Here is a 27816-nt window from a genome sequence, read left to right on the forward strand (position 1 = left end):
AGTTGGCAACGGGACACCAGAGGTTGGGAAGGGAGACTGGTCACATCTCCTTTGCTTCCGGAGAATTGGCACTTAGGGAGACCCCGCCTCCTCATTAGGCTCCACTGGCTCAGGACCTCAGAAGAGGTCTGGGGGCGTGGCCTGAGGGGGCGGCACCTGCCGAAAAGGCGGGCAGCTGAGCGAGCGCTGATTGGTCGGCACTTTGGCGCGCACCGGAAAAGACTGTGTCAGGAGGCGTGAGGCCAGGCTAGCTCTGTGGTGGAAGACAGGGCCTTCCCCAGGCGCGCGTGCGCACGGCCACTTGAAGCCTGCCAGTCTCGCACCCAGCACATCTTGGCAGGAACTGCTGAGGGCGTGGCCTCGCCTCAGGAGTTCGCTCTTGCTCTCCTCCTCAGGCCTCGCGCAGGAGCCTCGCGCCAAAGGGGATTCGCGTCCGCCTCACGCTTGGAACGTGGTGGCTGAGGCCGGCTTGAGGTTCGCGCACGCAACCAGCCTACCGGGACCAGCACGAGACGCTGTCTGATCAGGCTCCCAAGTGTGGGGCTGGCGCAAAACCAGAAGGGCGCCATTGTGCACGTCCTGAGGCGGGTGCTGGAGGCCAAGGGGAACGGGTCGGGTGACTAGCCGGCCAGAGGGGAGCCTGGGGTCCACTTCGTGGTCGTGGCCTCCCTCTGGGAGTGTCAGGCAGACGGGAGGGCGGTTGTGCCTTGGGCGCCCGGGCCCTGGGGGAGGCAGGACCCGAGCAGCAGAGCCGGAGTTTGGGTTTGAGGCTGGGCCTAGGTTTGGGGATCCACGCTCAAGTTTGAGATACGAAGTCTCTGAATAGTGTTGGGGATTTGGGGGTCACAGGTTAGGATCTGGGGTCTCGGGATTTGTGTCTGGAGAGAACTCGTTTTGGAAATCTGCAGGTCTTGGGTTTTGCGGCTGGAAGCTTTCCTGTTGGAATCAGAGATCCTAGTCTGGGGATCTGGAAGTCTAGAATAGCATTTTGGGGGTGCGGGGTCTAATTTGGGAGGATTGAAGCTTCAGTGTAGATTTAGGGTCTGGAATCTCAATGTAGAGTGTGAGGTATGAGATTTAGGGTCTGGGGTCACAGTTTGGAGCTTTGAGAATTGTTAGGGCCTGCAGTCCCCCACATTGAGTATGAGGCTTCAGTTTTAGACTTTGAGTTTCAGAGTGGAACTCACGGGTGAGATCTCAGTTTAGGGTTGGGGGTCACAATTTGAGGGTCTGAAGTGACAGTTTGGGGATCTAGAGGTCTTGGTTTTAGGATCTGAGATCAATTTGGGGGACTGAGGTTTGCTTTGGGGAGATTGGATTTCTTACTTTAGGGTTTGGGTTCTCAATATTAAAGTTTGTGGTCTGTGTTTTTTTCTTTTTTAAATTAATTTATTTGTATTTTTGGCTGCGTTGGGTCTTCGTTGCTGCGCGTGGGCTTTTTCTAGTTGCGGCGAGCGGGGGCTACTCTTCGTCGCGGTGCGTGGGCTTCTCATTGTAGTGGCTTCTCTTGTTGCGGAGCACAGGCTCTAGGCGTGCGGGCTTCAGTAGTCGTGGCACACGGGCTTAGTTGCTCCAGGGCATGTGGGATCTTCCCAGACCAGGGCTTGAACCCGTGTCCCCTGCACTGGCAGGCGGATTCTTAACCACTGAGCCACCAGGGAAGCCCTGGTCTGTGTTCTTAATACTAGGATTGGGTTCATATTTGGAGATCAGAAATTAACAGTTTGGGGGTCTAGAGCATCTCAGTATTAGAATTTAGGGCGTTTAGGTTTGGGAAGGCCTCCTTTTTATGTTCTAGGTCCTCACTTTGGGAGTTTAAAGACATAGTTTTAGTATCTTAATATCACAGTGTAGAGATCTCAAGCCACAGTTTTCAGATGTGGTTCCCATTGCAGGGTCTGACATTTCACTGTTAAGACTGAAGTTCTGAAGTCAAAGTTTGGGAATCTGCTCCTTTTAGTTTTAGGTCTGGATCGTGATTTACGGGCCCCAATTTGCAATTTGAGATTCATGGACTTCAGTTCAGAGTTTGGGCATTTTAATTTGGTCTCTTGACCTGTGTTTATGGGGACTGGGGACTTATTTTGGGATCTCTGAGTGCTCAAAGGAGTATGATGGGGGAAATGAGGCTGCCCGTCAAGCTGTGCATTCCTCCTGGAATCCCAGAGGTCACTAATAATTCTTTCTTTTCCCCTCTTTGCAGATGTGGAATTCCAGCAAGCACTTGTGTTTCCCTGAACAGCCCAGGACCAACTTCCTGGGTCCCAGGAACAGGTAAGTGTTCCCCCGGCCCACCTCCCTCACAGCTCCAGCCACTCTGGTTGAATAATAGTAACAGTAGTGTTTACTGAGCATTTACTAGTTTGCCAGACTTTTTGCTAAGGCTTTTGTTTGTATAAAATCCTTTAATCCTTACAACAACTCCACGAGGAAGTAGGTGCGAATATTACCGCCATTTCAAGATGAGAGAACTCTGAGGTAGTTGGCAAAGATCATCTCTAAGCCCTTGCAGGTTTTGACATCCTGATTTTCTTAAATGCCCTTCCTTCCTTTCTTTAATTCACATATTCACTTTGCCATCAAGCACCTACCAAGTGTCAGGAATCGTACAGAGGGGATTTTCCTAGCAGATTGAGGGTTGGATCAGATTTCTCCCTTCCTCTAAAGTCTGGATAAAGAAGAGAGCCAGAGTTCATCTTATTCCCCACTGTCTTCCCCAGTGACTTCCCGCCCACCTATGTCTTCATTTATTAACTCCAAAAATAAGTGTCTGCTTTGTTCAGGTTCTCTACTTAGGTACTGTGCTCAGAAGGGGCAAATGAAGAAAATGAAGAATGCCTCTCTCACTTGCCTTTTCCTCCTGGAATTCCAGAGGTCACCAACAATGCATTCTCTTTCCCCCCTTTCTAGATGTGGGGTCTTTGTATTAATAAAGACTCTTAGTTGCAATTAACAGAAACCTAGCTAAAACTGGCTTATGCGTAATAGGGGATTTATTGGATCCTTTAAACAAAAAATTCCGGGGCATCAGGCTTGGCTGGTTCTAGTTGAGGAGTTAAATGATATGGCCAGGAATCTGCCTCTCTTTGCTCTGCTCTTGTCTGTGTTGGCTCTCCATTTGTGAGGGCAAGATGGCTCCCAGCCACTCCAGGTCCATATCCTGCCAACTTGACAAGCCTAGCAGAGAGTCTCTTTCCAGGATCCGTTGACTCTGATTGGTCAAGCCTAGGTTACAACCACAGTCCTGAATCAATCACTTGACTTCTTGGCTAGACCTTGCTTCAGTGCTCCCTAGTGGAAGGGGAGGTTGGGGTCAGCTTCTCTGAACCATATGGACTGAGAGTGGGGAGGGATCGTTCCCCAAAGGAAACTATTACCAGGAAAGGGAGGAATTGGATGTCGGTCAACCAAAAACAACAGTTTTATCAACAGTAGTCATCCAGTACAATACCCCCACCCCATTCTCCAACATCCCTTATCCCTAAATCGTTCCAACAAATGACTGTCTACCTTCTGTCTTGAACTAACATTTCGTGAGCGCTCCCTATGTGCTAAACACCTTCTGGACAAGATCACACTTTCCAGCCACCTCCATTTTGTAAATGAATTATAAACAGGCTCAGAGTGATGAAAGCACTTGCCCAAAGTCACACAGCAAGTGGCAGAGCTGGGATTTCAACCAGATCTGTTTGCTTCAAAAGCTGAACCTTGTAACCAACTATTATGCTGCTTCTTGGGACTGCCCCCTGCTTTGTCCCACTTTGGGACAGCTCTTACTCTTAAGTTCCTGCACATGTTAAAGCAAATTAGGGTCTGGGCCTTGGTTTTCCCATAGCTAATATGAGAAATTTGGACTGGCTCTTGATTAAGGCTTCTTCCAGCTCCTGCATTAAAAACACATTAAGGGACTTCCCTGGTGGTGCAGTGGTTAAGGCTCTGTGCTCCCAATGCAGTGGACCTGGGTTCAATCCCTGGTCAGGGAACTAGATCCCACAGGCCGCAACTAAGAGTTTGCATGCCACAACTAAGGAGCTGGCAAGCCGCAACTAAGGAGACCACGTGCCGCAAAAGACCCAGAGCAACCAAATAAATTAGTTAAATATTTTTAAAAACACATTAAAAATTATAGTTTATGACAGCACTGGTATAAATATGAATATAATCCAAGTTGAATTATATTCATTTATTTCTCTTAAAACATTCTCAAAGCCCCTAAAAGTAGCACCAGCCCTAGGCACTGTGCTTACGCTACCTGATGGATAAGTCAGTCCGGGATATAACAATAAATAAAAGAGACAGGGCTTCCCTGGTGGCTCAGTGGTTGGGAGTCCGTCTGCCGGTGCGGGGGACGCGGGTTTGTGCCGTGGAGCGGCTGGGCCCGTGAGCCATGGCCGCTGGGCCTGAGCATCCGGAGCCTGTGCTCCGCGGCAAGAGAGGCCACGGCGGTGGGAGGCCTGCGTACTGCAAAAAAAAAAAAAGAGAGACAAAAATCCCTCTCCTTATGTTTATATTTATAAGAAAGAAAGAGAGAGAGAGAAGGAGAGGAAGGAAGGAAGGGAGGGAGGAAGGAAGGGAAGGAAGAAAGAAAGAAAGATTTCAGATGCTGATAAAGGATATGGGGATGTGACCAAGAATGTGCTTATTTAGATCAGGTAGTCAGGAAAGGCCTCTAGGGAGATTACATTTAAGCTAAGCGTGGAATGGCAAGAAATCAGCCGTGTAAAAATCGGGGCAAAAGAACATTCCAGGTGGAGGCAATGGTAAAGGCCCTAAGGCAGAAATAAACTTGGCAGTTGAAAGAAGCAGAAAAAGACCCATGTGGCTGGAGCTGGCCTGTTCCCCACAGAATCAGAGGGCAGAGCTGGGATTAGTGGGTGAAAATTAAACAGACTCTGAGGAAAGAACTTGGCTGAAACCAAAACCATCCAGCCAGGAAAGGAGCAGCCTTGAGAGCGAGCGCCCAGTTCCCTGAGGCCCCTGTGAGCAGAGCCCCAGGTCACACCTCTTCAGGACCGCTGCCCAAGAGCAGCCAAGATTTTGCATTTCCTGGTCACCCTTTTTCTCCCTCCAATTTTTTTTTTTTCCTGGAACTCCTGTGTTTGTGCAGAAGGCTCTCTCAGTGCTTTGCAAAACCCAGAGGAAACACCCAGGGACTAGTTGATATGAAACCCTTTTTCTCAGACATGGTCAAATAGCACCTTGAACTTAAATAGACCTGGATACTTTTTCTTCCTGGCTTTCTGTGCTGTTTCTCTTTGGAGTTTCTAGGGAGTCCTCTAGAACAGCAGGAAAGTTGCATGCAGAAAATAAATATCAGGGCCAGGCAAGACGTTAGAGGTCAGCCTACCCAGTGTTTCTCCACGGATAGAAACCCAGCACCCACTCTTGCCCCTCGAAATTATGGTTTCTATCAGGAAAGAACTAGAGGCCAATTGGTGGTTTTGCTTTTCTTTCATTCCTTCATTCAGCTGACTAATACGTGTAGTCTCCCGTACTCGTGGTGGTTCTGGGAGGGTGCACTGGAAATGCCATCCCCTGCAGAAAACACGTTAACGCTTCCCGTTGGGCTTCAGATAAAGGCATAACTTCATACTGTGAGCCTGTAAGACCCATAAGACCCTGCGTCATCTGGCCCCTACCTCGTCCTCCAGCCTCATCTCACCCCACAGGACTCCTTGCTTTCTGTGCTCCAGACACTTCAGCTTTATTTCCTCTGACTTCTCCATGCTCCCTCTGTCTGAAACATTCCCTCTCCCCCTCCACTGACGCAGCTCCACTCATCCTTCAGAGCAGCTTCTGGCCAGGTTTCCTTCCTCTGGAAAAACCTCATAGGTTAGATCAAAACCACCTATCACAAGTTTCCATAACACCGAGCAGCACCTCTCCTTTGTCCCCAGGAGGGACATGTGATTCATGCAGTCACAGAGCCTTGAGCTTAGAAGAGCCCAATGCTTGGTTTAATGCTCTGCTCTCACCATCCTGAAATTCTTCACTTTTTTTTTTTGGCCAGGCCGTGCGGCTTGTGGGATTTTAGTTCCCGGACCAGGGACTGAAGCCGGGTCCTCAGCAGTGAAAATGCGGCGTCCTAACCACTGGACCACCAGGGAATTCCCAGAATTCTTAATTTCTGAACAAGGGGACCCACAGTTTCATTTGCAATGCCCCCACCCCCAGCAAATTATACAGCTGGTTCTGGTCCTAGTTGCCATTTTATGTTTATTTGTGTGACAATTTGATGAATGACTTTATCCCTGACTGCATTGTAGGCTCTAGAAGGGGCTGTAGTTGTTTTATAGTCTTCTGTCCCTGTCACCGATCACACTTCCTGGCACATAGTAGGGGCTTAATAAGTAATTGCTGAATGAATGAGCGAGAACGATTCTTTCAGGACTTCAGAGTTGGGTTAGGGAGATAAGTGTCTCCCACACTGCTCCCCCATGTCCTCGAGGGCAGGACAGTGATTCCTCTCCCTTTCCACAGTGTCCAGCACAGGGCCTGGCAAAGAGGGGGTGTCAGTTCGTGGGTCTGAGTAGGAACCAAAGATACATCTGTAATCAAGGAAGTGTTTTGGGCTGGGCAGTGCTGCAGGTGACACAAAGTGTTGTGGACATTCAGAGTCGGGGAGAAAAACAAGGGAGGTCGGGGGAGGCTTCCTCGGGTGGCAATTGAATCAGGCCCTGAAGGAAGGTGAGATAAGGTTTGGTGGAGACGAGGTGTTTGGGCCTTCCCGAAGAAGTAGCAGGAGTAGTGGCGGCGGTGTGTAATTTGGGAGAGAGACTCCAACGTCTTTGTGTCTCCATCCGTCAGGAGAGAGGGGTACAGGTGTGCGTACACGGATATATTATGAATTATGGATTCAGGGATTAGATCCTGGAAGTTCTGCATCTGCTCAGGAGTCAACTTCTTTCATGCCCTTATTTATTCAATCATTTAGCAAATAGGCGATGACTTCCCGCAGTGTGCCAGGCCCTGTTCTAGGTGCTGGAGATACAGCGGTGCCCCCTACTCAGCTCTCCCCCAACTGCAGGGACCAGAGAAATGCACGAGCACAGGGGCAGGGGGACCTGAGCAGAGATACCTCACCTGGCCTGTGGAGTTGGGGTCCACTGATGGGAGAGAACGAAAGGAAGGAAGAGATGAGACCAGAAGGGTCAGGCGGGCCAGGCCATGGGGGGCATTATAAGCCATGTTAAGTAAGGGTTTAAACTTGATCCTTCATAATGGGATGGCATTGAGAGGTTTGAAGTGCTTATTAAGTAACTAATGTATTCAGTCCTATTGGTAGCCCTCTGCCTCTGAAAGAATATCCTCATTCCTTTTGCACAGATGAGAAAACCATAGGCAGGTTTGTGTTTCAGAAAGATCACCGTGACTCTTGTAGAGAGTGTGGCTTGGAGGAAGCCAGATGGAAGGCTGGGAGAACTATGTCAGCACATGGACTAGGGCAGGAGCGAGGGGACGGAGAGAAGGGATTGGAGGAGGAATGGGCAAGATTTGGTGACTGATTGGACCAGGGGATGGGGGAGAGTGAGCAGTGCAGACAATTCCCAGGCTTCTGTCTTGGGTGCCTGGGGCAGGGAGCTTCTCTGAGCTGGGGAACACTGAGACAAGCGGTCTGGGGGGTCAGATGCCAAATTCCATTTCGGATGTCCTAACCCACACCAGCTCTTGCCCCAAAACAGGAGGGCGAGTAAAAACCACACCAACAAACTGCAAGAGCTGGCATTGCTGCTACCTGTGGCCCTGAGGACCAGTACCAAGAAGTTCACCAAGGTAAGGGGGCTGAAGGAGATGAGGTGGATTTGGGAGGCAGATCTGAACATATCAGCAATCGGGTTGACCTCCCTTGTCCTAGGAAACCTAGACAGACCCACCCAGTGACAGCACTGACATGGCAATGGCCCTGACTGGGAATTTCTGGGAGTCTGTGATCCCATGACTAGAAGCCTGGGGGATTCTTTCCTGCAAAGGAGGCAGGGGGAATTGGGAGGGGAAAAATAGGCAAGGTGCTGGGTCAAGGTCGTCCCTCTGGGGGTCACACAGCCTGCATTTGAGCCCTCCAGCCCCACACCTGCAGAACTCTGGGCAGCTCGCTCAGGTTATCAGCCTCTCAAGCCTCAGGTTTCCCAGCTATAAAACAAGAAAAAAATAACTCCTCCTACTCAGCGATATTGTGAGACCAAAGTGACATGATAGCCATGACAGGGCCTGAATAAATGTCGGTTCCCTTTCCGGGTGCCTTCTTTTGTGACTTTGTGGGGATCATCTCCATGAGGTAGGGATAAAGCTTCTCGGTGCCTCCCCAGTGGCCACTCAATAAATGTTTATAGTGCTGAGCTAACACTTGCTCCCAGGACGAACAACTTAATATGAGACTCAGAGATCTGGAAGGTTTGGTGTGATGTTTTCTTGCTATAGTTTCTCTCATTCATTCATTCATCAGCCATTAATGGAAAGATTGTCAGATGTCAGAAGCTGTTCTGCCGGCAACAAGGGGAAGCAAAGAAATTTGAAACCCAGACCTCCTCCTCTGAGAACTTAGAATCTGGTCAAGAAGATAAAGATTTAGGGACTTCCCAGGTGGTCCAGTGGTTAGGACTTGGTGCTTCCACTGCTGGGGCCCGGGTTCGATCCCTGGTTCAGGGAACTGGGACCCTGCAAGCTGTGTGGCACGGCCAGAAAGAAAAAAAAGAGGAAGATTTGAATGCACAATAACTGATCCGACCTAGAATGTTATACTTGCCTTCAGAGAGGTTCAGGGCAGCGGGTGTTTGGGAGAGATTTGCCCGACCCTAACCCTATCCTTCTCCCTGCCAGCCACAGCCCATCCATCACCAGATCACGCTGCTTGTCTCTCCTAAATCCCTCTCAATTGTAGGTGCTTGTATCAGTTTCCTGTGGCTGCTCTAATAGATTACCACAAACTTAGTGGCTTAAAACAACACAACTTTGTTCTCTCAGAGTGCTGAGGTCAGAAATCCAAACTCAGTCCCACTGGACTAAAGTCACGGTGTCAGCAGGAGGGTCCAGCGGAGCATCCATTTCCTCTCCCTCTGCCAACTTCTAGAGGCCGCCTATGGTCCTTGGCTCACAGCCCCTTCCAAGCCAGCAGCGTAGCATCTTCTAGTCTCTCCTCTACCTCTGCTTTTGTCGTCATTCATCTTCTCTGCCTTTGACCCTCCAACCTCCTGCTCATAAGGACGCTTGTGATTACACTGGGCCCACTCAGACAATCCAGAATAATCTCCCCATCTCAAGATCCTTAACTTCATCACATCTGCAAAGTCCCCTTTGTCATACATGGCAACATATTCACAGGTCCCGGGGACTAGGACGTGGATGCCTTTGGGGGAGGCATTATGTAGAGCACCACAGTGCTCAAAAAATATCTGGGGGATTTTGCCCTCTGTCCTCCAGCATTTGAGTATCTGGTGTGCGTAGGCACTATAAGTTCTCGTCGGGCAAGGCAGAGATGACTGGGACACAGCCCCTGCCCTGGAGGAATGACAGTTGAGCCAGGGCACAGGCAGCATTTCATCACTGACTAGATGACCACATCTCTTCGTGGAATCCTCCCCAGGCCTCAGCCCACTTTCTTTACCATTGATTCTCTGCTGTCTTAATAATCCCACTTCTTCCCCATCTTCATCCTCCCTTAAATTCATTCCTGGGCCCCCGGCTCCATGTACAACCAGTGTCCCACTCAGTCCCCAGCCTGCCTGACATGCATCATCACAGCTCGTCCAAGGGCTGTGTGACGTGCTCAGTCCACTGCTGAATAAACCGTGGGAGCTATTATGCCTTGTTTTGCCCGTGTTTGAGGTTTAGGCTTCAGCTTAGGTCCGTGGTATCCTTCCTCACCATCCTGGCTGATTAAGTGCCCCTGCCCCATGTGGTCCGTGGCTTCCCATCCCTCTGACCATCACAGCCCTCTGCACATTACTGTGATTGTTTCCATTTCTCTGATTCCCTTTATCTTATTTTATTTTTTCTAATTTTATTTTTGGCTGCATTGGGTCTTTGTTGCTGCGCGTGGGCTTTCTCTAGTTGCAGCGAACGGGGGCTACTCTTCGTTGCGGTGCACGGGCTTCTCATTGCAGTGGCTTCTCTTGTTGTGGAGCATGGGCTTTAGGCACGTGAGCTTCAGTAGTTGTGGCGCGTAGGCTCAGTAGTTGTGGCTCGCGGGCTTAGTTGCTCCGCGGCATGTGGGGTCTTCCTGGGCCAGGGCTCGAACCCATGTCCCCTCCATTGACAGGTGGATTCTTAACCACTGCGCCACCAGGGAAGTCCCTCTCTGATTCCCTTTAGATGAAGAGTTCTGCAAAGGTAAAAACCATAATGGATGAATCTCTATCCCCAGCACCCCAGGGCCTAACACAGAGCAGATAACAATAACAGTTGCTCCCCACTGACTGAGAGTTCTAGGTGTCAGACAGTGGATGCCAAGCTTCTTAGATACATTTTCTCTCTCTCTTTTTTTTTTTTTGAGATAGCTACTTTATTTATTTATTGGCCATGGCATGAGGCATGCAGGATCTCAGTTCCCCAACCAGAGATGGAACCCGCGCCCCCTGCAGTGGAAACGCTGGAGTCTTAACCCCCGGACTGCCAGGGAAATCCCTACATTTTCTCATTTAATCCTCCCCCCAAGGCTTGTGAGATGAGTATGAGTATGCTCATTTTTTGGTTCGAGGAAACAGGAGCACAGAGGGGTCATATTGTCCAGAGAGGCACAGCTGGCTAATGGCAGAGTGAGTCAGATGTGTCTCATTCCAAAGGCCCACACCCTCCACCACTCTGTCACTCGATGCTCGATAGATGTTTGCTGAATGAATGAATGAATGAATTTCCCTCTGTTGAGACAGTTATAGTTTGCATCGATCTTACCTTCAGGAAGTCTCTGGGATTTGAACCTCTGGTGTAGCCCCTGAGCTAACCTTCCCAAAGTTTCAATTACCAAGCTTTCTTTCTGTCCTGAAATCTGAGTTGATGCCCAGTTGCCTTCTGCATAAAATCTTTGTGCTAGTAATAATAAGTGACACTTTATATTGCTTTACAGTTTACAGAGAATTAGCTTAGTGAATGCCCACCATGTGCCAAGCCTGGTGTTGGAGATACTAAGCTAAAAAGACAGGATTTGCTTTTGAAAAACTCATGGTCTATTTATACAAAGATAGAAAAGGTCTTTTTTTTTTTTTAGTAAATTTATTTTATTTATTTATTCTTGGCTGCATTGGGTCTTCGTTGCTGTGCACAGGCTTTCTCTACTTGGGGAGAGCAGGGCTACTCTTCGTTGCGGTGAGCGGGCTTCTCATTGTGGTGGCTTCTCTCATTGTGGAGCACGGGCTCTAGGCACGTGGGCTTCAGTAGTTGCAGCACGCGGGCTCAGTAGTGTGGGTCGCGGGCTCAGGAGTTGTGGGTCACGGGCTCTGGAGTTGTGGGTCGCGGGCGCTAGAGCACAGGCTCAGTAGTTGTGACACACGGGCTTAGCTGCTCCGTGGCACTTGGGATCTTCCCGGACCAGGGCTCGAACCCGTGTCCCCTGCATTGGCAGGCGGATTCTCAACCACTGTGCCACCAGGGAAGCCCCCAAAGGTTTCTATTTAATCCCTTGAGAAGCCGATGAAGGTGTTCTTTCTCATCCAGATATCAACTAAGCATTTATTGGAGAACTGATTTATCAGGCTCTGTGCTGGGCGATTTCACACACACTAATTTATTTCGTCCTAATGATAATCCTCTGAGGCTGAATGAATATCCTCGTTACCATTGCACAGATGAGAAAACCGAGGCCCAGAGAAGTAAAATGACCCGCTCCCAGTGCACAGCCAGTAAGTAGCAGGTTGGAGCCAGGCCCCAAACCAATAATCTCTTGGCTGTGTCACGTTATTCCTTAGTTAGATTATAGCTTCCTTCCCTGGATCAGGTTAAATAAGTTCAGTGACTGTATTATATTTTATGGAACGATTTCACATAAGTCACCTCATGAGACCATCCTTTTTTAAAATTAATTTTTATTGGAGTATAGTTGATTTACAATGTTGCGTTAGTTTCTGCTGTACAGCACAGTGAATCAGTTATACATATACATATATCCACTCTTTTAGATTCTTTTCCCATAAAGGCCATTACAGAGCATTGAGTAGAGTCCCCTGTGCTATACAGTTGGTCCTTATTAGTTATCTACTTTATATATAGTAGCGTGTATATGTCAGTCCCAGTCTCCCAATGTATCCCCCACCCCCCCAGACCATGTTTCCTGATTTGGGGTTGGAAGATTCCTGCTAACGGTTTTGTTGTTATTCTGGGGATCCAGTTCAATCCAAAAAATATTTATGGGTGTTCTTCCTTCACCAGGCTAACTCCTTTCAGTCTTCAGTTTAAATGCTGCCACTTCAGAGAGGCCTTTCTAGACACCCAAGTCTAATTTCAGAGTCACCTGTTATGCTCTTTTATTCATAATGCTTATCACACACTTGATCATTTTTTATGAATTATGAGTTTATTAAGGTCCGCTGCCCTCCCTGGATTGTAAGTTCCATGAAGGCAAACAAAAGTATGTCTAGTTCACCCCTCCACATGGCTCTTAGTGGGTAGTATCTTTTTTAGCTTAGTGTCTCCAATACCGGCCCAGCCGGTATCTGGTGGCCGGTTGGGGGATGCCCGCTGATGCTGTGGGGAAGAGGCGTTCCTTCAGTGATAACTGACTAAGTCACCTCTCGATTCTGTGTGCTTGGGATCCAGAAATCAATTAGCTACAGTCTCTACCCTCAGCTAGTTCAAGGTCAATGGGAGAGAATGATACATAAACAGACAATTATAAAACACTGTGGCAAGTGCCTTGGTGGAAACAGGCCCAGGGTTTTACAAGAATGCAGAGGAGGGACATCTGACCCAGCCTGGGTGAGGGGTCAGGAGGGCAGGAAAGCTTCCAGAAGGGGAGAACACTGTGCTGAGGCTCAAAGGAGGAGAAGCCAGGGAGGGAGTCTGTGGGGAGAAGAGGAGGGCTTTGCGTGTGCCAAGGGCCAGGGGTGGGAAGCTGAGCAGTGTGTGTCCCCAAAACTGGACCAGGAGGCGAGCAGGCCTGGGTTCAGATCCCAGCTCTGCCACTTCCTCTCCGTAACCCAGCAAGTCTCTTTAACGCTCTGGGCCTCCGTTTCCTTAGCTGTAACCGCTGGCTTACTGGGCCACAGTGAGGACTAAAGAGCAGAATAGGAACCTCTCTGCCAATGGGGGGATTGTTGGGGCAGGGTCCCCGGCCCCCAGCAGCCTCACATCATCTCAGGCCCCCGCTCAACCCTGTCTTTCTTTTGGGGGCAGAAGGAGATTCTGCTGCACGTCCTGTACTACATTCACTACCTCCAGAGAAAAATCGATGCGGCCAAGGCCTTGCTCGAATTCCACACCACCGATGGGAACGGTGGACTGGGGGGTAAGTAAGTTCAGCCGACGTTTCCCAGCACCTGCTACGTGCCAAGCATTGTCCTGGCTGTCAGGGACGCTGAGTGACTTAGACTGGTCCAGTCCTTCCTGGATCTCACAGCCTGTCTCACGGGACAAGTCACAGGGATGTCCAAAGTGCTGTGACCCCAGAGGAGGGTGTCTGGGAAGACTGTGGTGGGAGGGGCCTCGGAGCTGGGCCTTCGAGGACAGGGAAGGGGGAACCATGCCAGGCAGAAAAAACAAGGTGAACAAGAGTCTGAAGGCACGAGAAGACACCTGTGGGACGTCCGGGGACAGGCAAGCAGTTGGGTATGACTGGAGGGGTCGTGTAGCACCCAGATGATGTGCGCAGACTCCTGAGCCAGGTCCCAACTCAGGCACAGTCCTATCAGCTTCTGATAGGGACGTGGGATTCCAGAAACCTGCGGGTGACCTACACTGCTCTGTGCCTCAGTTTCCTCATCTGCAAAATGGACCCATACCCCCTTTCTGTGTTTGTTGTGAGGATTGAATGAGTTAATACATGTAAAGAGTGCTGTAACACGGCGCCTGGAACAAGCCAGTCATCCCATGCCGTGTGTGCCGGCTGCTGTGGTTACTGGTGGGAGGAATACACGGGCAAGAGGGGTAGAAGATGAGGCAGGGACGAGATTCTGAAGAGCCTCAAGCGCCTGGCGGAGGAGGGAGATGAAGAAGATGAGAATGACTGGAGGCCTTTAAACCAGAGGAAAGCCATGATCAGAGTTACTTTGAGGAAGAGGTGCCTGACATCTAGCGTGGGGACTTGCTATTAAGTAAGAAGCTGGAGTGGGGGAGATGAGTGAAGATACTTTTAGGGGTGATCTGGATGGGAGTGATGAGGCAATGTAGCACCATAGCTGAGGGTGTAGACAGAAGTAGGTAAATTTGGGAGTATTTTTTTTTGGCCATGCCGCACAGCATGCGGGATCTTAGTTCCCCGACCAGGGGTCGAACCCATACCTCCAGCCTTGGGAGTGCAGAGTCTTAACCACTGGACCGCCAGGGAAGTCCTTGGGAGACGTTAATGAGGAAGAGTTGAGAGGCCCCGGGCCACCCAGGGTGGGTGCTGGAGCCCCTACCATCTTGAGGAGGCTGGAGGAAGAACTGATTTGGGAGGCAGAAGACGGGGAAGCATCTGGGAAGTGCTGGGTCTGTCTTTCCTCTCAGCCGGGGCCCGGAATGGCCCTGAGGACAACTGAGTTCTCGCCTGTACTTCTGCCGCCTGGCTACACAACCTCAGCCAGGTCCCATCTCCTCCCGGGACCTCAGTTTCCCCATTTGTAAAGTCAGTCTGGGGACCGTGGCAGCCTCCCTGCTCCCTGTCCATCATGAAGTGCTGTCCAGAGGCAGCATTCAGGATGGATAAGGGTGAGGGCATCTGACCTGCCTCATTCTCCGTCCTGCGCAGGGCTGGGTTGGAAGCCGGCCGCAGGCCCAGCAAAGTGGAGACACTCCACCCCATCCAGCACCCCACACTCTCATGAGTCCCATCTTTGGGGAGGCTGCCAGAAACCTCGGAAGAAGAAGCCGGCCCAAGCATCAGGTACAAGCCGTCAGTGGGGACAGAAGAGGGTGCAGGGGTCAGATGGGAGCGGGGCTCCTTCTCCAGGACCGTCCCCACTCCCGGGAGGCCCAGTCGGCAATCCTGAGCCCTTGACAAGGCTCTGGATTCAGATGTGCCTGGGTTCAGCTGTGGTGCCTCCTCTTCCTAGCTCTGAGGCCTGGGGGTGGGTCCCTCTTCTCCTGTGAGCCTCAGCTTCCTGGTCTGGAAATTGGAGGGCCTGCCACAGGGTGGCCCTCAGATCAGGAGCCAGGCGCATGCCGCTCAGGCAGTGCTTAAGTGATGGGGCACATGGCCAGTGCCCAGGAACGGAAGCTGCTGTCAGCATTTATCATCCCTCTGCCCAGTCATCCATCCCCAGGCCAGGGCAGCAGGGAGTGCGGGGTGACAGAAGGACCCCAGTGAGGGAGGCAAGTGTCCCAGGTCCCACCTCAGCCTTGCTACTGACACTACCTGTCCCTTCCCCTTTTCGAGCCTCCGTTTCCACGTCCTTAAAAAGGGAGTTGGACCTAATCAATGATTTCCAGCTCTGGCTGCACATCTGAATCACTGGGGTGCTTTTCAAAATGCCCATTACCTGTGCCTCACACCCAGAAAGTCGGGCTTCAGTGATCTGGGTGGAACCTGGGCATCAGTATTTTCAGAGCTCGCAAGGTGATTCTAACGTGTGGGCAGGGGAAGGGGGTGCCCGACTAGGTGGTCTTTAACTGAGGATCTGGGCCTCTCCGGGAAGGACTGAGTGACCAGGCCAGACAAAGCTTTGAAGCAGGTTATTGGGCCCAGAGCAAAGACCCCCACCTCAGCCACTCTCCGGTGACAGTCAGGCCCCCAGCCCTGTCTGACGCCATCTCTCTGCTCTCCCAGAACGCCAGACCCGGGCCCAGAACCCTCGTCGCTGTCTGGCCCTGGACCAGCCTAAGAAGCAGGTGACCCCATCCCCAGACCAGAGAGGAGGAAACATGGTGGCGACCATCACCCCTCCAAGATGCCTCGACTCCTGCAGTCACCCCAAGGCTGTGTCATCCCCGTCTCAAGGTGACAGAAAGGGAGGAAGATCCTGGCTGACACTGCTGCATATGGCTGAGAACAGCGTCCACTGTGACATCTCAAGTTGGTGTCTTTCCTCTCCACTAACTTAACCACTCGTTTATATACCACTTGTCAGGCACCCTCGACGTCCCAGGCACAGTCCTAGTCGCCAGGGATTCTACAGTGGACAAGAGAGACGCTGTGTCGCAGCCTCTTTCGAAGTTTCCTTTTCCCTTCAGGCTCTGTTGGGGGTGTAAGCAGGGGTCAGGGTCACAGAACTGGAGGCAAGAGCAGGGCCGCCTCGTGAGCCTTCCTTCACTTGAAGCAGCCAAACGCTCTTGTGAGTCCCCCTCCCTTTGCCAGCTTGCAAAGGTGTGACACCCCCAGGAGATACGGGCGCGACTGGAAGGCGAGGCCTCAGGTCATCCTATTCCTCTGTCTGTTCCTTCAGCCTTTCCTCCCAGAGCATCTCCTCTGGGCCAGGCCACGTGAGCGGTGCCGGTGACAGTCCAGTGAAGAAATCCCACACTCTCACTTCCTGGGGTCGCCCAGGAGGCTGTGGGAGCCCCAAGGAGGCGCCTGACCCACCTGGGGAAGGAGGGTGTCCCAGATCTTGAGCTAATCTTGTGACCTTGGGCCAGTTACTTGATATCTCAATGCCTCAGTTTATTTAACTGTAAATGGGTATTATAAAAACCGTAGCCTTTGGTAAAGGGCTACCGAGTAGTACGTAAAACTTAAGATTAAAACCGTGCTGCCTTGGTGAGCACTATATACTTGTTTGCTCTCATCATCTTCATCATCATCACTCTGCTTAAGGATTTTATCTTCCTTACAGCTTCTGATAGGGCCGTGGGATTCTAGAAACCTGCAGGTGATTCAGGGAGCCCCCAAACCTCACACAGAGGCCCCAGAGCCTGAGGTTTTGGCTGGGATGGGGGGAGGGATAGGCTGTGGCATACCCCAGCACCTCTCCGTCCCTGCCTCTGTGAGTCCCAGGATTTGGGCCAGACACAGGAGTGACCATCCTGACTTGCCCCACCCCCCATAGGCTGCTGTGGCAAAAACAGTGCCCAGGATGCGGGGCCTTACCCTGCCTTCGAGGCCCAGCAACGGGTTGAGAGGATCCATTTTCTCAACAGGACCCAGCCCCGTCCCAGGTAAGGGAAGCCGAGGTATGTGAGTGGAAGAAGCTGAGGCGTTTGGTGGGATTGGCTAAGGCTTGGTGAGAAATGGGGTCAATCACCACCCTCGACTGGTATCTGTGGAGTGAGCACTTCTGAGGGCCTAGCTTTGCGTCAGGCATCATGAGCTCGAGGGAGAGCCTTGCTTCCTACGTGTTGCCCAGGGCCGCATCCTCTCCCTGCCTCCCGCCCCGCCCCCTACCCTGTCCCCAGTAGTCACCTGCGTGGCTTTTCTAACACACAAGACCTTGATCATGTCAGTTTTTGGCTTTAAGCTATTCCCTCCTGTTGGGTAGAGCCCGGATATCTTAATTAGCATTTGAGACCCTCTCTGGTCCCAGCTCACCTTGCCAGCCCCCTTTCCTGCTCCTCAACTGCAAACCTTACCCTTAACACCACCAAATATTCGCCACTCCCTGCGGGAGCCAGGCCCGTGTCCCCTCTGGGCTTCTCACCCTTTGTTCCCTCTTCCTGGAAGCTTGATCCCTTCGTCCACCTGGAAAACTACCCATCCTTTAAGCTTAGCTCAGCTCGGTCCTCCCTCCTGCCCTGCCCACCGTCTGTGTCCTCCTCAAAGCCCCATCACAGCTCTGCCCCCGTGTAGTCAGCTCTGATTGCAGCTGGCCTCTCCTTATAAGCCCTGAAGCTCCTTGAGGGCGGGCACCCCCCAGCGGCCGGCACGGAGAGATCCCTGTCTTAGTCCACAGTGGGTGACACTGAGACACCCAAAGGGGAAAGGGCTCGCCCCAGGGCCCGCGGTGTTTCCAGCCCGGGGCTCCAGGTCTGCCTCTTCAATTCCTCCTCTTGCAGGCAGAAGCTGGTGTGCGATTACAGCGAGGAGGTGGACAAGGAGTCCCCAGATGCTGACCCTTGGCTTCCTGCCTGGACCCCAAAGGGCAGCGCCCATGGTAACTGAAGCTCTGTCTGTCCTCCTTGTAGCCTGGAGTGGGGTCTTCTTGGTACCTTCCTTCTGAGGATGTCTGTGGAAGGGAGGAGAGCGGGAAAGGGATGGATGTCCGCTAAGCACAGGGATGGCAACACACAGCCTGCCCACTGTCCCTGAGCCATCAGTTGCCATGGAAGACGTTGCTGATCAATCATTACTCTTTCTGTTGATCCCAGACACTGCCTCAGAATCTTTCTTAACACAGAGCTCCAGATAGCTAAAGTCAGTCTATTGGATCTGGCACATCATGATATTGATTTTTTTCCTGGCCATTCCTAACAAGACGCCAGGCACCGTGCCTCTTAATTTCCTCTTCCAAGCACTCACCACAAGGAACTGACAGTCACCTTTCCCCAGTGTCTGGCACCATCTGCTCAAAGCCAGCTGCTGTGCTGGGGAAGAGGGCAACCTCTGACACACCCTCGAGCCTGATATTTCCTTTTCAGGGAGCCCACTCGCCTTGGGGACTCCCCAGATTGACAACTGGAATGCGACAGGCCACCGGAGCGAGATCCTAGGGCTCAGCCCCTCCCTCTTCAGCTCCCCGGGGAAACTGCAGCCAGAACAGATCCTGGAGGATGGCGCCAAGCACCTGACCCAAGGTGAGCACCTTGGTTCATTCAGAAAAAACACCTGCAGTGACACCCACCAAGTGTGCAGCCCTGTGCTGGCAGTGCTGGATAACCAGGGATGAATCCCATCCCAGCCCTCAAGGAGCCCACAGCCTGGTGGGGAGCAGCCCCAGGCCAGCGTGGCGCGTGGAAGGCTCCAGGAGCCTGGAATAGGGACCCACTCACTCTGCCCAGGTTGGTGGTTCCCCACGGGAGCTGGCCTGTGAGCCGGATTTGGACTTGGGGCAGAAGATCCCAAAGCCAAAGCCAGAGAAGGGCACTCCGGCTAGCAGGGGCGGCGGAACAGGCACGGGGCCCTGAGAGAGGCGTTCCCGCCCCAGCCACCCCTCTGGCCTCCCTCCCCGCCCCCGACAGCTCTCTTTGAAGAAGTATTCTTAGATCCTGCGTCTTCGCCTTCCGCCTGCACGCTTGAGGGACTACAGAAGAAGGTAGGTGTCTGCCCATGCATCTGTCCGCACACACGTCCATCCTTCTCTCCACCCGCTTGATCCACTCATCCGTCCCCTCGACCTTTCAGCTCCTCCCCCACTCACCTGTCCATCCATCATGCTTCTCCTCATCCTTCCAGAGACTCACCCACCATCTGTGCCCTCACCTGCCTGCCCATCCTTTGAACACTCCCTGCTGGCCACCAGGCGCCCTGCTCTGTGCTGGGCCCTTAGAATGAACCAGACACAAAGGATAAAAGCTGAAAGCTGCCAGGTGCCCAGAAAAGACCCCACATAATTTTATGACTGCTCTATGAGTCAGGCTCTCTTGTGAACCCATTTGACAGATGAGGAAATTGAAAACAGCCGGTGACCCCCAGGATCCTCAGTTGGAAAGAGCCTCCTTCCCAGGCCCCCGGGCTGATTTCTGTAGCACCGTCTGCTCCAGCAGTTCAACGTCTGACTGCCAGAGGGGCAGCCCCAGCTCCGGTCCCCAGTGTGTGGCCCCCTCCAGTGTGTGGGAAGGTGGCCCCCTGCCTCAATGAATAGCTGAATCTGCTGTAGAAACAAAAATAGACACCTTTAGCGGAGCTCTTGGAAGTGCAGCCACTGCACCAAGTGCCTCTCGGCCTTGCAGAGGATGTGTAGTGACACCATCTGTGCATGAAACTGAGGCTCAGAGGAGCTAAGACTTGCCCGGGGCATCACAGCTACTTTGCAAGGTGGTAAACTGATGGGATTGAGAGAGAGTGCCCCAGAATAGGAGGCAGAAGACCCCCATCCACCTCCTCTCCAGCCCCCTGTGGGAACTGGGGAAACTTAGCTTGAATTTCTGAGGAGGCATCTGGAGGCTGTTTTGAGCCTGAGCTGTTTGTGATGATGCTCGTGTGACCTCCTAGGAAAGCAGTGAGTGGGGGCCATGAAGGGACAGCACTGTCCCCCTCCGTCTTCTCCCAACTTTCTCCTTCACCCCCTAGGACACACCCCCTGAGGCCCCCGAAGACCTTCCCGACTCCCTCAGCCGGTGCCAGTCCTTGGTCTCGCTGGACCACTGCTACCTGTCGCTGTGTGAGAACAGCAAGGAGCTGTGCAGCCCCAGCTCGGAGGACACGGACACAGACTCGGTGTGGAGGCAGCAGGAGGTGAGGGAGACAGAAAGCCATCCGCCTGGTCAGTCCGCGTCTCCTGCCTGCCCTCACCTCTCTGTCTCCCACCCAGGATGTTCAGGCCGACCTCGAGGGCCTGCAGTCCTCCAGCGATGAGGATGAGAGTTATACGTGGACCCCCACCCAGCGGGCCTCAGCCCTGCCCGCAGCCGGAAGGAAGGGCAGGGCGGGCAGGGGCCTTGTGAAGCCCAATGAGAGCAAGCAAACCCCCTGCCCCACCCAGATGAAGAAGAAGTGTGTCAACGGCTTCATCATGTTCTGCAGGATGAACCGGAAGCAGTACATCAGGTGGGAGGGCGTCCTCTTCAGCGCTGATTGGGGCCCTACCTCACTGTCCATCCACCGGCAGAGCAGGCCACCCACTGCTGCCGACACATTCCTCAGCCACGCTCTCCCGGCCTCCCCCGGCCCCGTGGCACTGGTCAGGGCCCGTGCACTGCAAGCAGTGAAACTCAGCTCAGACTTAGGAAAAATAGGAAACTAACTGGCTTGAATTAATTAATATAATGAACTAATTAATATAATTAAATTAACCTGAAAAAAGAGGAGCCACCTTCAGACGTGGTTGGTCCTTGGGCTCAAGGGACACTGCCCGGGCTCCTTGTCCCCCTCCACTCCGCGCTCTGGGTTGGCTTTGTGCTCCATCACGCTGGGCTGGGCTGGGGCAGGCTCTCCCGCAGGAGCTCCAGGCTCGTGTCCTGTCTCCCGCCCCAGCAACCCTGTGGGAGGAGTGCTCCTCGTTTCTAAGATTTCAAGCAAAAGTTCTTGGGGCCAACTTGACATGATCTATCAGGCACCTAGCCCTGAACCTATCTTGCCAGTCTGCAGCCTCCATGGAGAAGAGGTGGTGCTGGTATTGGAGCAGCGGATACAGGTCCCAGGACACGGGGTGGCCCCTTTCCAACCACCATTTAGTCCAACTCCCTTCAGGGGGCGCGAAAGGAGGCATCTTTCAGGGCAACACGGAAAGATCCGAGTTCTCAGCTTTGGAAAGCTGTGGCTCTGAGAGGGCCAGGGACCCTTTTGTGGTCACACCGTTGGCCTTCGCCCAAGCCAGGCGAGGCTACAGGCCTCTCCTCACCTCCTCCTCCCTCCTGCCCCAGAGCCTGCCCTGGGACCGCATCCACGACTGCCACCAAGGAGCTGGCCCACCTCTGGCGGATGATGACCCTGCAGGAGCGGAGACCATATTGGTGAGCAGCCCCTGCCCAGAAGGTGTGGGTGGCAGAGGCGAGGCCCCTGCTTCTCATCCTGCTCTGATTTTCAGAGCCTTGAGCTCTGTGATGTTGGAAACAGGTTGGGAGTTTCCTCGGGCAGGAGATTTGGGTGTCACGAGCTCTTATGAAAGAGTTGGGGTGACAGAAGCAGAGCGGCACTCTACCCCTGGCTGTAACTTCGAAGGGCAAACAGCTTAATTCTGGATTTGGACCCCACTGCCCTAAATTTCCTTTGCCCTCTCTGCCACAGGGAGTTTCTCAGAGCAGAAAGCTGGGTCTTAACTTCCCTGTCGCTTGGTCTTCTTCTTCTCTTCCCCTCTTGATGCCCCGTCCCCCCTGAAACCCTCTCCTCTCCACCTGCCCAGCTTGCAACTGGCCCCGGAAACACACGTGCACGTGTGCAGATGGTGACAGGTCCTCACGGGAGCCAGTGGCTCCCCCGCTGGGGCCAAATAAAGCCCTGGACACCCCCTCAGCCCAGGCCCTGGTCACTGCTGGGGCCAGAGCACTGGGGGTGGGACAGAGATGGTCGGGAGGCGACTGAGGAATCCTGCCCATCCTGCCACCTCTCTCCCAGCACCAAAGCGCGCAGGTTCAGTCGCCGGCACAACCGGATCGTGAAGAAGGTCAGCTCCAGCAGCGAGGACGAGGACTGGGAGACCCCCAAGCCCTTCTACCAGCTGCTGGCTGAGAAGGCCCGCCGACGCTATACCGCGCGTGAGGGCAGCCTCACTCCCTCCGCCACTGCCTCGCAGCTCCTGCAGCCGTGGTCTGAAACGAGGCGCCGGTGGTGAAGAGATTGTCTCGTCCTGGGCATCACCGCCGCTAGTGCAGAGCCCCTCAGTCAGGCACCCCCAAGTTGGGAGGCGGCTATTTATTGACCCCGGTGCTTTGTGCGTTTGCCTTGATACGGGGCAGCCAGAACTTCTCCCGCCCGGGGTAGCAGGCGTCTCACAGCCCCTTTCAAGCCTGGCCTGGCCTATCAGAGGAGCCGCAGGTGGGGAGGAAGGACCCCCCCCCCCCCCCGCCACCCCCAACAATGAAATGCAAGGAGGTGCAGTTGCCCTCTGCCTGTCCTTTGCCCAGCCCAGAATCAAATGCTTTCACCCAGTTGTACCTCACTCTATGCCTCCGGCCCTGTTCTATTTATAGTTCTATTTATAGATTATTTATTGTTTTTAACTAAATAAAGTGGAAACTGTTACCAGCAAGAGACAGGGCCGGGCCCCTGGTCTCCTGCTTTCTCAGCTCTGCTCACGGCAGGCACCTTCCCAAGCAGCACCACAAATCTGACCTCCAACCCTGTTCCCCCGAGAACATCTGGTCAGAAAGCCAGAGTCTCAAGGTGAGCTTTTTGTGGTTCAGCTTTTCCTTGCGCAAAAGCCGTTGGAAGACAGCCCACACCCCCCGAGGTTCTAGTTGTCTGTTAACTTTATTTTAATTGAAATGAAGGCATAACATGTCCTAGAAAAATAAAGATTTAGGATATAAACTAGACACAGGGGTCAGGGTTGGCCCGAGGGTCAAGGGATCTTTGGTCTGGGGCTGGACGTGCTACTGAGGGCTCTAGTCCAGGAGGAGCTAACGGAGGACCCTGGCCCACAGACCGCACACCCGCATCCCTCGTGGGCAGGAAGGGCCCGGCGGGGAGGGTCCATCAGTCTCCGGGCACAGGACTGCCCGTCCTCCACCCTCGGATTCCCGAGCAGTTCTGGGAACACTGGATGTCAGTGGAGCTATTAATAGTGTTTCAGGGAGTGATAGGGAGAGGGCTCAAGGGGGTTGGAAATCCAGCCATTCGGCAGGGCTTTCAGCTCACAGCTAGTACCAGGTCGAGGGGGGCAGAGCCCCTGAGTCAGGAGCCCCAAATCTCCCCATGTAGATCAGGAGGCAGAGCAAGGAGAGGGCTGTAACAGAGGAGGCGTCCCGTCAGAGGACGTTGCCCCGGACAGAAGTGGGCCTCCAGGGCGTGGAGAGGTTGAGCGGCCGCGGGGAGGGTGTAGTGTGTGTGGATGGCAGCCGTCTTCGTGTTTGAGAGGCTCCCTCCTCCCCGCTGTCCTCGAGCACCATTGTCATGGGAGGCCACGGGGCCTGGCGGGTCACAGTTCCAAGGGCTCTTCCACAGGCACCGACTGTAACTGGGTCAGGACCTTGGTCTCCACTTCCAGCCCCTCGTCAACCTCGCCCCCCGCCGTGGCCCCCAGGAGCAGCCCCTCGGGGTCGGGGTCCGGCAGCCTCAGCACCGTGTGGGGGGCCTGCGTCCCCAGCCCCTTCTCTGCCTCTAGCAGCCCCTCAGTGCCGGCGCTCAGTTCCAGCCCGGCTGGCCAGATGGGCACCGCCGCAGGCGACAGCAGGAGCCCCTCGGGCGGGGGCGCCTGGAAGCCGGGCAGGAAGCCGGAGGAGTCTGGGGAGAAGGGCAGACTGGCGGCGGCCGGGGCGGGGGGCGGCTGCGCAGACAGTGCGCCTAAGGCGTGGGCCTCTGGCAGAGCGGGGCTGGGGGCCACCGGGAGGGCTCCTTCGGGGACTGAGATGGCCGCGTCTGGCTTCAGGGGCAGGGCCAGGCTGGGGGCCGGCGACAGGACCTGGGAGACCAGCATGCTGGTGGGGAAGGTGGCGGTGAGGATGATCTTGCCCTGCTGCACGGCCACACCTGTCACGATGGGGCTGCCAGACACGGGGTTGGCCAGCAGGAAGTTTCCTGTGGGGAGAGGAGAAGGGCCAGGCGCAGAGGTGAAGAGTACGCCGCTGGAGAGCAGGCAGGGAGATCAGCCAGAGGCAAAAGGAGCCCCTTCAGGGTCAGGGTGAGGCCAAGTCTGCGTGGCTCGAGCCTCAGGGTACTGCCTGGCACGGGAGGGTCTGGGACCCACCCGGGATGAGCTCCCCACTCCCCACCGTTGCCCCAGGAAGCCCACTGACAGCGCCATCCCTCCCTGAGGTAACTGTACCCCCCGCCCAGCCACCAGAAAGGGGTACCTGGGGCAGTGGCCGAAGGCAGCTGCAGGGCAGTCACGCCCACCCCAGAGTTTATCAGGTGCACGTTGGCAGGGCCCGGGGCAGCTGCCACCTTCACAGGGCTGCCTGGCCCAGCTGCCAACAGCTGCAGTGGCCCCACAGCCTGAGGCAAGGTCACCACCTGGGAGGTGGGCACCACCTGGGGCAGGTTCAACAGTGGGGAGGTGGGGCCCAGGCCGGCAGGGTAGCCAGGGGGTGGGGAAAGTGGCACCACTTGTGGAGCAGCCACGGAAGTCACTGGTCCTGGGGGCAGAGGAAAGGTGGCAGCCGGCGGGGGGCCAGGCACCACCTGGGGCAGAGGCCCTGGGACCTCCTCTCCAGGCGGCCCTGAAGCAGCCACCTGGGCCCCCTTGGTCTCAGGGGCTTCAGGCTGAGCCTCCTCCAGGCGAACCTCCCCAGTCTGAGGGTCCAGGACCAGGGAGGTCTTGCCCTCGCTGGCCCCCTGGGGGCTGGGCTGCGGTGCAGGGGCTCCCCCGCCCCCGCCGAGCAGCAGGGGGCCCAGGCTGGAGGCCTCGCCCAGGGCCAGGCTGTTGATGATGACGGGGCTCCCATTGAGGAGCACCGCTGGAGAGCTGCCAGCGGCCAGGAAGCTCCCGTTCACCAGGATGGAGGAGGAGGCGGGGCACGGCGCGGGAGGGGCGGCCCCGGCCAGGAATATGGAGCCCTGGGCGGGGGCCTCGGCCGCCACTGGAGCCGCCCCCCTCTCCAGGTCCTCAGGGCTGCGGCTGGACTCGTCCTCCGTAGTCGGGTTCCCATCAGATTCGCTGGCCGGAGAAAGGATTGTGAGTTGTGGTCCCGAATGCTGCGTTTCCCCGCTGGCCAGCCCGATTCCTGCACGGAGCCGGCTGCAAAGTGCTCGGAGGAAGCACAAGCCGCCCACTGCCTCCCCACCTTTCCCCAGCCCAACTTCCTGTGCACCATTTCAGGGGGTTAGGAAACCTCCTCTCTGAGACCACCCAAGGGCCCCAGGGAGGAGCCTCTGCAATACCACTGACTAAAGGCTCAAGCTTGCCGCCTTGGGGGGAAGGAGGCCCTCCTCTCCCAACTCCTCGGCCTCAGGGCCCCGGAGGCTGAGCAACCAGGCTGCCTGAAGTCTCCTGAGTCGGCCTGAAAGGAGCCGAGTGGCTTTGGAGAGAGTAAGGAGGTAGTCGCCCGCTCAGTTCCCGGTGCCCTCCCCCGACCCCCCTCCTCCCCGGGCGTCTGAGGAGTAGGAGGCCGACGCGCAGGGTGGGAGGAGAAGGGCTTGGGTTACAGGGAAACCGGAGCTGGGGAAGGTTCACGTTTCACAACAAAGACAGAAGACGGACCACGCTGTTTGGGCCCTGAAGGGGGGGCGGGAAGGGGGGAGGTGAGACCGAGCGACGGTCTGGGAGGGCCTGGCCGCGAAGGGGACTGAACAAGCCCCTACGCCCGGTGGGGAGGACAAAGGCCCCTCCTCCTTTCCCGCAACCCCTCATTTTCTCACTGCCGCCCCGAGTCTAGCCGCGGACACGGATGGGATCTGGGACGGAGCCTTGAGTGGAGCAGAGAGAGGCGGTCTCCCGGCCTCCGCGAGAGGAGCATTGGTCTCCGGGTGTCTGGGAGAGCCGGGGCGCGTGCCCGTTCCATGCACACGGATTCCCCGCGCTCGGCTGGCGCCTGAGGGTGTGAGCGAGGGGTGTCCGAGGACAACAGGCATTGCGGGGGGGGCTGGTGGATGGCACGTCTCCGGGAAAGCGGGACTGGCGCCGCCCGGGTCCCCTCACCTCTTGCAGGGCGCGCCGCCGCCGCCCCCGGTCCGGTCGCGCTGTCGTCGGTTCTTGAACCAGTTGCTAACCTGCGTGAGCGAGAGGCCGGTGAGCGTGGCCAGGCGGCGCTTCTCGTCCGGCGTGGGGTAGCGGTTGCCGCGATAGCAGGCCTTGAGCGCGGCGCGGGACCGCTCCTTGAAGCAGTAGACGGTCTCTTCGCCGTCCCAGATGGTCTTGGGCAGCGGGAACTTCTTGCGCAGACGGTACTTGTCCACCGCGCCCAGCGCGCGGCCGCGGGCCCGTTCGGCCTCGTGGTAGCGCGCGCGCAGGTAGAGGTCCTGCAGAAACGCGTGGTGGGCGGCGGGGAAGGGGCGGCTCTCGAGCAGCCGGTAGAGCTCGGCGTACTCGCCCCGCTGGAAGGCCACCAGGGCCCGAGCGCGCAGCACCGGATCGCTGCCACGTAGGCGCTCGGCCGGGGGCAATGCGCCCAGGAAACGGCTCAAGCGGCCGGCGTGGCCCGCCTGTAGCAGCGCCTCGCACACGCACGCCACCTGTTCCGGCGAGAAGCGGAGACCCGTGGGCGGATCGGCAGCGGCCTCGGGGGGCGACCCGGGTACGCCCGGGGATCCCGGGCCCTCCACTTTCACCGCCGCTTCGCCCGCCCCGGCCCCGGCCGCCGCCGCTGCCTCACCCTCGGCCGCCTGCAAAGTCTGCAGAAGCTGGCGCGCTTCCTCCTCCTCCTCTTCGGTCGCCGCCGCCGCCACCGCCTCCCCCCCAGCCGCCGGCCCCGCGCTCGGCTCCGCAGGCAAGGTAGCCATGTTTTGCAACTTTGGGAAGTTCCTCCCTCCTTCTCCTCCTCCCTCGGGCTTTCCCCAGCCCCCTCCCCCGCCCGGCTCCCCTCCCCGCACCCCCCCGCAACTTCGCCCTTCCCGATCTTCTCCCGCCGACCCCGCGTCTCCCCCCTCACCACCGATGCCAGGCCCAGTTCTCTATTAGGGTCTCTGTCCCAGTGTGTGTGTGTGTGCCCGTCCCCCTCCCCGTCTGTCCGTGATTCTCCCTTTGTTTTCCCTTCGCCTCAGGCCGCGCTTTTTGCCTCCCCCCCGCGTGTGCCTCTGGTTCAGGGCCTCAGTTTCCCCATCGGGACAACGGAGAAGGCAACAGGCCGTCCGGGAGGGCTAAGGGCGCGAAGCCGCCTCCGCCCCGAGACTGAGCTTCTGCACGCCTCCGTCTCCAGGGTCCTCCGAAGGCCCCCCTCACTCCCCATCTCGGCCCGCGCTCCGCCCCTCGGAATTCCCGGCTCCGCAGGGGGGCGGGTCTGGCTGGGAGAAGGGGCGGGGGAAACGGGCTAGAAAGTTTGCAGCAACTTTTCTTGAGCGTAAGTCAGTCTCTGGAACGGATGCGCGTGGCCCGCGCAGGCGCAGTGGTAGGAGGATGGCTGCGCTAGCTGCCA

The 27816-nt window shown here is 55.4% G+C and overlaps 2 protein-coding genes across 2 annotated transcripts; one reads left to right on the forward strand and one right to left on the reverse strand.

The window, feature by feature from the left end:
* Positions 1-294: 294 nt before the first annotated feature.
* On the forward strand, positions 295-22421 carry MEIOSIN (meiosis initiator; the record flags this gene model as incomplete). The annotated part of the gene is given in 16 exon segments (XM_079907310.1): positions 295-474; positions 2204-2274; positions 7683-7773; positions 13321-13432; positions 14873-15007; positions 15890-16135; positions 16893-16915; positions 16919-16928; positions 17106-17214; positions 18049-18146; positions 18631-18786; positions 19171-19244; positions 20222-20386; positions 20463-20698; positions 21514-21603; positions 22205-22421. Coding segments are annotated over 15 exon segments (1833 nt in total). The 5' UTR covers positions 295-474.
* A 542-nt stretch (positions 22422-22963) lies between these two features.
* SIX5 (SIX homeobox 5) lies at positions 22964-27201 on the reverse strand. Its single transcript, XM_079906322.1, has 3 exons — positions 26385-27201; positions 24601-25403; positions 22964-24325 (listed from the first exon to the last, which is right to left on the reverse strand). Exons 1-3 carry the CDS (start codon positions 27182-27184, stop codon positions 23727-23729), a joined length of 2202 nt encoding a protein of 733 aa, XP_079762448.1. The 5' UTR covers positions 27185-27201; the 3' UTR covers positions 22964-23726.
* Positions 27202-27816: the final 615 nt, after the last annotated feature.

Source organism: Stenella coeruleoalba, assembly GCF_951394435.1.
Source record: "Stenella coeruleoalba genome assembly, chromosome: 20".
Taxonomy (NCBI): domain Eukaryota; kingdom Metazoa; phylum Chordata; class Mammalia; order Artiodactyla; family Delphinidae; genus Stenella; species Stenella coeruleoalba.

Excerpts from the sequence above, each read along its gene's own strand:
- SIX5 (XM_079906322.1), bottom strand. The coding sequence starts at position 27,184 with ATGGCTACCTTGCCTGCGGAGCCGAGCGCGGGGCCGGCGGCTGGGGGG. Across the intron at positions 25,404-26,384 it reads GGCGGCGCGCCCTGCAAGAG|CGAATCTGATGGGAACCCGA; the intron begins GTGAGGGGACCC and ends TTCTCCGGCCAG. Across the intron at positions 24,326-24,600 it reads GCCTTCGGCCACTGCCCCAG|GAAACTTCCTGCTGGCCAAC; the intron begins GTACCCCTTTCT and ends CTCTCCCCACAG.